The 12,236-nt window shown below is 39.1% G+C and overlaps 1 protein-coding gene across 1 annotated transcript in view; it reads left to right on the top strand.

Annotated features, from left to right (window-relative positions):
* Positions 1-9,745, top strand: part of pdhx (pyruvate dehydrogenase complex component X) — a 31,048-nt gene extending 21,303 nt beyond the window's left edge. Inside the window, exons 6-11 of the mRNA XM_062421258.1 lie at positions 303-456; positions 1,189-1,336; positions 4,538-4,596; positions 6,266-6,424; positions 7,831-7,895; positions 8,780-9,745. Of these exons, the coding sequence (XP_062277242.1) occupies positions 303-456; positions 1,189-1,336; positions 4,538-4,596; positions 6,266-6,424; positions 7,831-7,895; positions 8,780-9,035 (841 nt within the window). The 3' untranslated portion in view covers positions 9,036-9,745. The remainder of the gene's footprint in view (positions 1-302; positions 457-1,188; positions 1,337-4,537; positions 4,597-6,265; positions 6,425-7,830; positions 7,896-8,779) is intronic.
* Positions 9,746-12,236: the final 2,491 nt, after the last annotated feature.

Genomic DNA, 12,236 nt, shown 5'->3' with positions numbered 1-12,236 from the left:
CTCTATCTTCATGATGGAAAATATATATAATGTCACAACTCCAGAGTTGTTTTCTTTAGGATAAAACTGTTGCTTTCCATAGATCTACAGTAAAACAGATAAAAAATAAAGCCTATGCACAGTGTCCAGATTTTCTGGTTGTCTTGTAGTATAATATTGAATTACTGTATGTATTCTATAGTATGCAAATGATAACATAAGATAATCCTTTATTATTATTTTTTATTTATTTATGTACTTAGAACATACATTTATTTAGATGACTATATAATTATCTTATTTGTTTGTTTTTACTTCAACAGAGATGCGTTGAATCTTTTGAAGAAGTCTCCTGCCCCCAAAGAAACGCCTGTCATTGCTGCTCCTGCTGCCCCGAGTCCTGTCACTGTCCCTCCACCTCCAGGCAGCAGACCCAACATACCGCCTCTATCTGTACCAGGGAAGCCAGGAGCACCGGTTAGCACTCATTACAGCATCTCTTTATTTCACACACACGCACACACCCCAGTGAAATTACAAGATATTGTCACAGTCATTCAACAACAGACCATCTTCCAGCTTGGGCTTGTGTCACGGCCCTAATTAGTGTGACGAATGATTATCCGGAGTATTCCAGGACTCACCTGTCTAGCTGCAACAGTGCTGTACAGCATTATGATTCTGATTCAAAACTAACTCTCCTGTTGTAAAGGTATAAAGGTCATATAGGTTAAACAATGTCCATAGTATGAAGGTCATTCAGGTTATTGATTGTTTCTGGTGTTACAGTTCTGTGGTCAAGTGACTGATAAGTTCATATATCATTTTATATATATATATATATATATATATTGTGGTTTTTGTTTTTCACAATATACATTTGTATTCTTTATGATAATGCTATAAAATGTGACCTATGATGTCACAGACTGAGTCTGTAATCTGATGCTTTAAAGAATCAATTTGTCAATCATGAGCAATCATTGATTCATTGTAACAATATTGTCAATAGTATCTTTACTTTGTTATCCCCTCCATTTTCTTACTGATTGATGGCAGCTGAGCTGAGTTATGTCTATACATATAAGGACAGTGATAGACTGACCATCATTCTTGTTCTTGTCCCCGGTTTTCCCTGTTGTCTCTTAAAATGCCCTTTTCTATTTGTTCAATTATTCACCACTTCTCCCCTCCTCTTGTCTTCCTCAGGGCACTTTCACAGAGATCCCAGCCTCAAATATCCGCCGTGTGATTGCTCAACGACTAACGCAGTCAAAGACCACCATCCCCCATGCTTACGCCTCTGTTGACTGCGACATGGCTGCTGTCATGCAGCTTCGCAAAGACTTAGCCAAAGGTACAAAACAAACTAACTGAGAGACTGAGGGTGTGTGTGTGTGTCTTCACATTACTGTAGCACTGTTCTTTACATACACGTTAGTATCGTGTTATTTAGTGGATGTTTGAGTGTAACATTTGGAAGGAAACTTTTCCATGAACATGAGAATTTCAAGGTTTTCACATGACTGCTAATTTGACAAAGAGGACAGTCTTTAGGTTTGAAAGAAGCTCTGGTACATATCTGCTCAGTCAGGGTAGTCATGTTCCTCTGGTTCGAAGTACCACACACACTTATTTGCCATTCCACACACATGATGGCTTGTCTTTTTCGGATAGAAGAAAATGTTTTTTACATGTATGCCCTATGTCTAAGAATAACCTTGCATGGTGTGGGTGAGCAAGACTTTATGTATGGGTTATTGGTTCAATAAGACCAAGAAGTCCAACATCTCCAGAAGGCTGAACAGTGTGTTGGGGGATCTCCGAAACACCCAAATCTGACACTGATCACATCTGTTCTTTTTATGCCTCCGCACCGACAGCAGCCTTAGCCGGAGGCATTATGTTTTCGGGTTGTCCGTCTGTCCCATTCTCATGACCGGATATCTTAGGAACGCCTTGAGGGAATTTCTTCAATTTTGGCATAAACATCCATTTGGACTCAAGGATGAACTGATTATATTTTGGGGATCAAAGGTCAAGGTCACTGTGACCTCAAATCCATCCCATTCTCAGGAACGCCTGAGGGAATTTCAGTACATCTGGCACAAACGTTCACTTGGACTCAAGGATGAGCTGATTAGAATGTGGTGGTCAAAGGTCATTGTGACCTCACAAAACACGTTTTTGGCCGTAACTCAATAATTAATTTGCTAATTATTACAACGTTTCACACAAATGTCTAGTGGGTTAAAAGATGAAGTGCTGACAAAAGGTCAAAGGTCAACTTCACAGTGACATCCTCACTGCTCAAGAAGGGGAGATTGCGATTATATTTCACATTTTGTCAGATACTGAATTGATGACACAAATCATGAGTGCCCACCTGGAAACTGGTGATTTTATAGGTCTTCTGTGCTGCCGGTTTAAGGTTGTGTGTGAAGCATCTGTTTTAGGATTTAGACCTTCTTTGTTGCAACATCCTTATCTGAATCATCGTCTACTGTCATGTTAGAATCAGCATTATTGGTCAAGTGCTCACTGTTAAAAACCTCCCTTTGGTGTATTCTGGCATTTTTAAAATAGTTCATATACACATTCATTTCCTGACAATGTTGATTAGCAACACTGTTCACTGTTCGACAAATAATTTAATTTTGCGGTCAAAGTTAAAATTTTAAGCTGTCACTAAACTTAAGTATGACATATGACTGTAGTAGAACACTGTAGTCACATGTAATCCTCACAAAGTCCCTTTGTTTTTGTGAGCGTCACACCGGCTACTGATACAGTATCAGGCCCCTGAGTTTTCAAATGAAATACTCAAATGTGCTGTAACAATGCATACATGTTTAAAATATGAATTTATTTCGATTAAACACTCTCCAACCAAAGTCAGCACAGACAGAACACAGACACAAAACAGCTTTCTGTTTTTTGAGCTGTCATTATCACATTTAAGTGTAATTGGCAAGGACTCTACTTTTGCACATTGCACTGTTGCACATATATGAACCAAAAAGCAGGTGCACATGAAGACCTCCACACAGTCCGTGCACCTAAGACCTACTGTGCTGCACTTGGAGTTTATTATTCAAATTTAACTAATAGTGCAAAATGTTAAAGGGTAAAATGTTTGCGCCCGTGTAGAACAGGCCCTGTCCACTGAAGAGGAAAATGTATGGACATTTACCATTAAAAAAAAGCAAAGCAAGACATCATTGCTTAAGATAGATGATCAATCAGTACAGAAGCCATTGTCTGATTTCACATATCTCCATCACTGACATGAAACGTAGTCTGGATGATACTATAATATCACTACCACCCTCGACACATTGCCAGTATACTAGAATGTCTGGTTGCTATGTTGATGGAGAATGTTTGACTAAACAGGAAGTAACACTGACTTGAGATAAAAAATAGAGAAGCTAAAGACAAAGAAAAACATGAATTGTCTGTGCAAAAGTATGAAATGACTCTGGAGACAAGGATGGGTGAGAAGAAAAAAGATGATTCTATCCATGCAGTACCAATAAAATACTAGCAGGAGCAAGTGTGTCTCCTGCACATTTTGGCAAGCTGCCCTTTTACTTTTTCAGCCTTTCCTAGCAACTGTCATTGGGCTAACCACAGATTATTGCGCAACTGGATGTGGATGTGTGTGTTTAAGGTAGAGGGCGGTTTACACCACAAGCAGAGAAAGGGGAACATTGTTCGTGAGCATTCTGTCACATCCAGCCAAGAAAATATTTATCTGTAACGGCTGCTTTTCATGGATTCCTAAAATGTAACTAATGCTTACTTTGGGCTGTTTTTCATGTTGATATAGAAAGAGTGCTTCGACACTTTCTCATTTTTAAACATTTAGTTCAACACACTAATACGTAATTGGCTTTATTTAGCTTAACTTTGCCTAGCTGTCAAACAAACAGTAAATCTCTCTGGGTCCTGTCTCTGTATGGACGAAACAGGACGGCCATTCCAGACCTATTAGTGAGGTTGTGTGTGTACTGAGGGATTCTCTCCCCGGTTGTTTTTGCGGACTCTCATTGTTCAGGAGCAGCACGATTTCACGGTTAGCTCGTTAATCATCCCGCTCACAGCATTCATAACTGTCTGGTACTGCGCTAATGGACAAGAGTAAGAGTTGGCAGTGATGCCAGGCCAAGCCCGCCTGGCCTACTGGTGTCACACATGGAGAAGGGAGTGGAACAAATTATAGTGGCTATAGTGTACTCCAGCTGGTGATTCTGACCAGCTGGAGTACAGGTTAAAAAGATAAAGGGTATTTGCTTTCATCCCAAGGGATTCAGTTGTTTTTACATATTTAGTATTTGTAAGAGACACTTCACAAGTCTTATACACAATAGAATCCCATGTGCTAAGATATTGTCACCTCCTGCCTGCATGTAGTTCAACCCATGCAGCCAAGATTACCCTTCACCAGCTGTCTGGCTATCACATAATCTTAATCGTAGTGTTATGTAGAAATGGCAGGTGATGATTCTCATAAGAGCTTCCAGACTGACAGGTTGTTTTTTCTTTGTCATTTCAGAACAGATCAAAGTGTCTGTCAATGATTTCATTATCAAGGCAGCTGCTGTCACACTTAAAGTAAGTATTGTTCTACATTACTAATTTTGGTGTCATTTGTTCATTTAACCTGTTTGTCTTTCAAGCCAGGCTTTTGTTTTTTCATCCCCTAACTATGGGTATCTATAATACCCTATTCAGGTTTATGCCTACAAGTATATGGCATTTCAGTGCTTAACAATGTTGACAGACATACTGTAGTCCATACTGTAACTGATTTCCTAGGCAACATTATTTGGTCACTCAAGTATATATTACTACTGTGTTATGCTGTTGTTTACCCCTGTTGCTAATGGAATCATATGGTATCAAAAATCATGATAATTTAAGATGACGAAGACTACTCGGTTATTTCTTGTTCATTCGTCATTTGAAAGAGGAAAATTGCAAACAACTACTTCCCCAAGCAGTTTAAGGAAATGAGAATTGAGAAACAAAAATGTTTGACATTAATGTTTGTAGCGTTTTATTTGTTGTTGTTTTTTGTTTTTTTGTTGTTTTTCTTCTTCTTCTAAATAAATGCTGTTAGTAGAGATAGCCTTCTTTAATTTCAGGAATGTATGGAAAGAAATGGAGGTTAAAAATAGATGTGGTCCTCTGGTAATTTAGTTATTCCAGCCAGGAATGTCTCAGTAACATCTGAAAAGGACAACATTGCCCATCACATACTTAAGTTTACCTCTTATCGTGAAATCTTCTATCTGTTTCAGTAAATATGTGTCGGTTGTAAGCATTTACATGTACGAGAGGTCATGGAAGTCTGACATTCCACCGTACAGACTGTAGAATGTACATGTATGAAACACTACTATATGGAGATCAAACAGTGATTGAGAAACCTGGATGTTATATCATGTGTTACTCTGAATGTGAGGAATGCGGAACATAAATGTACATATTTCCAGGTTAATGTTAGTGTAAAACTGTAAAGTATGACAAGTCTGCCTTATAGTCCATAAACTAGAATTGGTCATACAATGTTCGGATGGCCAGAACACCTCTTCCACACTGTACTAAGATCTGTGATGTACTTGCATAACACATTAACTTTAGAAAATTGGCAACACAGCTGTACTTTCCCCCGAGCTGACCTGAGTATCAAAGTACTTTGTCATTGCTACAAGAACAACGAGACGGCACAGCACCTCTAGAAAATATGCATCAGTACATCAGGAAGTGGTGGCATCTAACACCTTTTGTTTTTAAGAAAAACAAATCTATTTAAGCAAATAGTGTGCATTAGCAAGGGTTCTACTTTCTTTGTAGGCTGATCATTTTTTTCTGTGTTCATACTACAAGTACAAGAATAAAAAAGAGAACTAATATCAAGATGAATCGTTTATTAAGGATACGTCATTATTACAAATTCATTAAAAGCCTTTAGATTATCTACATATAGATATCAATCTGTAATACACATACTTAATTGACCGTTATAATGTCATTATGAATTAATGGTCATATTGTGGAAAATTACACATTTTTCATTTCATTCTTCACACTTAGAAAGTACATGGAAGCATTGTGTAACCACAGCAGAGAGGCTAACGGTATTTTATGTTTTTCATCTTTTTTTTTAAAATCTCTCTTTGTCTAGTTACATCCCTTTTTTATAATATTTGACGGGACTTGGGCTGTCTTCTAACTTTTTCTTTTATTTTAACATTTTATTTATGTATTTATTTTATAGGAGATACCAGAAGTGAACGTGACCTGGTCTGGTGAAGGACCCCGTGCACTTGATTCAGTCCACATTTCAATCGCTGTGGCAACCAACAAAGGCCTAATTACCCCTATCATCAAGGATGCTGCAAACAAAGGAGTCCAGGAGATCTCAACTAACGCAAAGGTAAAACTCACAGGAGCAGGAGGAATGAAAGACACAAGACAACATAATGAACTTTTCTGTGATAAAATGCTAGGCGTGAACCCTGTTGCAAGACTCATCTCTTGAAGTTATCTTGTAAGCGTATTTATCTCATGCTTTCTTTGCTGGTAGATTTATAACTCCAAGCTGTGGGTGCATTCAGTGTATTACCTCAAGTTTGTATGGGGGAATAGATAAGGGAGTTGGGGTTTGCCCACAGCCCAGCTGGATGGAAAAGTGACACCTGTGGGCATCTGTGGAGGCCCACAGATGCTCAGTGGATGCTCTGATGTTCCTGTTAGACATCAGAGCATCCACTGTAGAAATAAACAACTGGATAGATCTGTAGATAAGTGATTAGATTTGGGGTAGCAAACCTCCTTGTAATGGCACTCGTATTGACAGTGGTTGAAATAGTATTTATAGCAATGACAGTATCTGTTTCAACTTGAGAGGGATGAAAATATGTGTCGGAGTGTTTTTTTGGGAATACACAGTGTGTCTGAGCGTATAAGTGAAAGTGTTTAAGGGAGGGAATGTGTGTGTAATTGGGTTTTAGACATACTGTAACTCAGATTCCAGCATTTATAACTATGCTTTAATGGCATTAATCCATGCAAACAGATATTGCAATTGATGTGATTGCTTCTACTTGCTGTAAAAGGTGGTTGCCTAGATTAGTAATGTTCACACATTATTTCATCTCAGTTCGACACACCTTGCACAGTTTGCTCATTTTCTAAAAATCCCTTTTCAGTGTGTTATTTTATTTTATTTATTTATTTTGTATTGACAGATTCCTTGTGTTTTCTCCGAGGTTGTCACACTCATTCATGCTCTGATCGAACATCGTTTCACAGAAGCTGGCTGCAGTAATGTGTTGTCTTTCCTTGCCAGATGTCTCATCTTCTCTTCTGGATGTTGTCAATTCCCTTTCTTCATTTTAGCAATGCACACTCTGATAGTTTCCATTTATCTCAGATTGCTTTTGGACATGTCATCATTTTCTTGAACATGATATTTAAAAATAGATCCATGTAGTCTTTCACCAAAAGATCTGGATGGTCAAACTGGAAGTTGTTTTTTTTTTAACATTTGTGTTAGCTGTTTTGGATAACAAGCCTGTTGTTGTGTGTTGAGGTTAAATAGGTGAGGTTAGGTATCCTGTCCTAAATACAGAACCTGTATTCTACCTTTTCAGTCTGAATATTCAGTGACAACCACCTTTCCTAGGAGGAAAATATGTCCATACGGTGTCCATAGCTTCTCATGTCAAACACTGTCTGCAGTATTTTACTCCTTGTTTAGTTTATTGAACTATTGTCTAATGCTTGTTTTTCTGAAATTAAGCTTCAGAGTCTGAGTGAAGTGTAATGTTTCTTCTGTAGGCGCTGGCCCAGAAGGCTCGAGATGGGAAACTTCTACCTGAGGAGTACCAGGGAGGCTCATTCAGGTAAACCAAACACACACACTCACACACACACACACACACACACACACACACCACACACCATGTGTTGGAGAAAGAGGAGCGACATGGAAAGTCATAACATTTTAAAACAAATTTAAACACATTCGTTTGAAGAATAGTCAGAATAGTAGCTGACACCCAGTTCTGTCTCACAGTTTCCTCTGTTGCTCAGTGATAAGATAAGGATCATACATTTCTGATGTTATTACTTAAATCCGGGTTCACAGATAGTCAATATATTATGCATATTCTACATTTTATGCAGAACTGAACTGAATGTGGTCCTGGGTGACAAGGACCATCACTTACTGCTGCCATCAATAGCAGAAAAGTGGAAGGGAGGCTTTCTAACTCATTAGAATTAATGGTGTCATTTAGACATAAATTGGGTTTCTGTGTCAGACAGGAGCGATGAATTCCTATGGAGATGCATCTCTCTTTGTCCTCCTGAGGATATATGTGTACGCCCTTCATCTATTCCTTTTTCCATCCCCCTGAGCTAGAATTCTCATTAAGACTAACAGCAAACTGCCTTCAGGGTCAGTCTTACTCACCATACACATCATTTGGAGAGATTTGATGCTTGTTACAGCTGTTTTATTCTTTACTGATCAGTGCTCTATTTTTCTTCATACAGTCAGTTCACCTTCTCATTTTTTATTTAGTCACTCTAAGTGGTAATGTTCTTTTTCTATGAATTTGCATCATAAAGCTGGTTCTACAACCACCATTATGTCCGCTTAGTTAATTTTTATGTATTTTCTCCCCTGCTGAGCTTGACTAATGATGTAATATGTGTACTGTCTCTTCTCTCTTCCAATCCCACCCCTCCCTCCCTTCCTCCTCAATTTCTCTCTGTGGTGTAGTATATCTAACCTGGGGATGTTCGGTATCAGCGGCTTCAGCGCCGTCATTAACCCTCCTCAGGCATGTATCCTTGCCATTGGGACCTCCAGGACCGAGCTACAACTGTGTGAAGACGACCAGACCTTGCGCAGCCAGCAGCTGATGACTGTTACAATGTCCAGTGACGGACGGCTAGTAGATGATGAATTGGCCTCACGATTTCTTGATAAGTTCCGAGCCAATCTAGAACAACCACAGCGCATGGTCCTAGCCTAAAAAAATGAAGAGATAATTGTATTAAAGCACTGGAAAGAAAGACTAAACAAACAAACTCCTGCATGACAAAGCCTGTCTCATGCCTCCACAAGCAGAGAACTGCAAAAAGTTGATTCCTAGTCGTGCTTGAATTAAGGCTTACAAAGTATTCTTGTACATAGTGTAAAACTTCTATTTGTGGCTTGCGTTTGACCAATAATTACTAAGCTTTGTGATGGAGGAGTTAAACTTGGCTTCTGCTAGAGGGCTGGAGGATTCTAGCAGTGGTGCCAAATAATTAGCAAGACAGACGTTGCATCGCAGGGTGCATCCCACATATACGGGGTGGTTGTACTATCACACCAGTGTTTGTGTATATATATAAAGTAGTTATTCCATTTCAAGTTCTGTTTTTCAGTCCCTCAATCTGCTCTCTGTCACTATTAATACACATGCAATTTGTACATTTGTCAAAGATATTTATTACATAAGGCCAGCAGCAATTCAATTTCCATTGAGGGTAAATCCACACGAACCATTTCCTGTTGTAACTAAATTCAAACACTATTCAAGAGTTAATTTAATCACTCATGTTAATATGTTTTAATTTATTTAAAACAAACATTGTGACATCCCTGAAAACTAAGTCCATGTGTATACAAAATAAATACCATCCTTTTAAAGTTTTGCTGTCTTAACATGCCAATAAAACATACTGTTCAACCATGAAATGTGTGTGTGTCTCATTAAAACACACCACTATCCACTTTCAAGATGTAGCACAGCTATCAAGGAAACCACAGATGTGTGTGTGGGTGTGTCCGTGTCTCTGTGTGTGTGTCAGTGTGGCTGTTTCTATTTAATTAGAACCTAAAGAGTTTACATCATAATTATTTCATAGAAGCCAATTAGGATAATATGCTGGGCTGAGTATACAGGTCAGCCTATGTTTGCAGATGCTTATCTTTGCTGTAAGCCTGGGCAGAACAGCTGTTTACATATGTATTAGCACCAGTCAGTGGAGCTTATCATACATATGCTTAAGGATGGTTTTGGTACTTTTTTTACAGATTAAGGAAGAAGCTACTGAAGCAGGGAAAGGTTCTAGACTTCTTCTATTTGTAAAGACAAGGAAGTTGCTGTTAAGACACATGGAATTTGTTGTTGTCAGCATGAGTTTTCTTCTGTTCTTGTGACTAGGCCTGTGCTGAAAATTACTGCTGGATAGGAACTAAATGTCTTCCCCAACTATTCTGCTCTTACTGCAGCTCCTCACTCACTAAACCACCAGCGACCACAGTGTAAGGACATTTTGTTCGGTGGTTGCTGTGGTATCAGATAGGAGATGTGTGCATTCTATGTTGAGGAGGGAGACGTACATAGGGACTGTGTGTGTGTGTGTGTGTGTGTGTGTGTGTGTGTGTGTGTGTGTGTGTGTGTGTGTGTGTGTGTGTTTGGGGGGGCAGGCAATTGGCACAGCCCAGCTGTTTTCTACAGTATACCCTCTGTTCTGCTAGCAGTTTGCACACATGCACTTTCCACTTTGCAAGTTACCATGGTGATGGAAGGTACACTCAAATAGAAAGTGAGAGGAGTTGACAAAAATGGTGTTATGTCGTGTCTTCCTGGTTGTGACATAGTAAAACACTGGTTAATTATTCCAAATTCCACATCACTTAGTTTTATTTGTAAAATCTGGTTCATTACAGTACATTAGAGGCCATATTCCATCACCCAGCATCTTCTATTCTCAGCCAAACTAATCCCTTTCGTCATCTCAATTTATCTCCTTATTCAAAATGAATGTGTTATTGCTTGGTGAGCTGTGCTCATAATCCAACCGCTGTATTGTGTGGATATTTATCTGTGCACAATTTCACCAGCTGCCAGGGAGAGAAATAGTAGCTTCACAGATCAACCTGAGATTAAGTCACTGACACAGCTGCCAAAGAAGGTGAAACCAGTGTGCGAGCTTTATCATAAATCACATGGTAAAATGGAAGAAAATGAACATGACTAAGTGTGTATATTTTGGGTTTTTTTGCGCTCGTCCAGTAGACAGCATAGCAGATCTGATCTTTAAATGCCAGTAGCAAGCTGACAAACAAACACTGTTAAACTTAAAGCCTTTGGCAACCACGTGTAAATGTTCTCAGAAATGTTGAATAATTGTCTCATGTTCTTGTACTAGCATGCCTCCTAGCGTAATGAGATGTTTGTGTTGGTACAACGCCTCTTTGTGTCTTTGGTATACAATATTCTTAAGACCTAATGTTTTTTAAATTCCTCGTCTTTAAAGCAATATCCTTTTTCTGTTATTGTGTTCACTTCACTGGTACTATGTAATATGTCAAGATGCTTAAATCATGTTCCTCCTATATCATATCTGCTCTAGCCTTTAAGCAGAGCACTTGAACAATGTCCCTCCAAATATCAGCTCTGCAACTGCAGCAAAACAAATTCTGACATTTCATTGGCTTTTCTGTCACAGGCTGACATTCTGATTGCTTGCCAGCCAATCTCTGCCCAGCAATCTTGTTATGAGTAACAGCTGGATAAGAGAGCCATCAGACAGAGGAAATCAGATTTGTTCCCGCAGAGGTTTTTGATGAACTGTGCACAAGGGTCTTGAAGATAGTGTGGGGGCTTGGGCAGGCGTGTAGGTCAGACTCATGGACACACAGCATGGTACGGAACGATGGAGGCAGTTGCTATGACGACCAAAGTGGGCGAGTGTGCACTTCTGTTGTGCTGATATTTGGATGTCCTTCAGATACACAGTCTGATGAATTTGTTGGCCCAAATGCGGGGAACATAAGTGGTCTGAATTCCATGTCTGAGGGGTTTCAACTGCACATCCAATGAGGAGCTTTTAGCCCCTTATTGGATGTAGTAAAGTGTGAGAATACAGTCAAAGTGTGGAACCTTTTTTTTGTTTTATCAACAGTCCTAGGCCTTTCAAAAGGATTTTTCTTTGTATTTAGTCTTTGGAGGATAAAATATAGATCAATAATAAATACTTTGCTTGTTATCTCTGACTTTAAATGGACCTAATGGTTGCATCATGCGGTAATGGGCTGTTTTAGTCTTTTTTGTTGCTCAGGAGTGCCTCCCTGTCTCTTTCTCTTGTCTCACACACACAGACACATAATTGTGTGAACAGGCTTTGTGAGTGATCACCAGGGTTGGAGAGAGGCTTTCTCTCATCCACATTATCTCACG

The sequence above is a fragment of the Scomber scombrus genome, chromosome 6 (assembly GCF_963691925.1).
Source record: "Scomber scombrus chromosome 6, fScoSco1.1, whole genome shotgun sequence".
Classification (NCBI taxonomy): Eukaryota; Metazoa; Chordata; class Actinopteri; order Scombriformes; family Scombridae; genus Scomber; species Scomber scombrus.
This window is presented reverse-complemented; position numbering and strand designations above follow the sequence as displayed.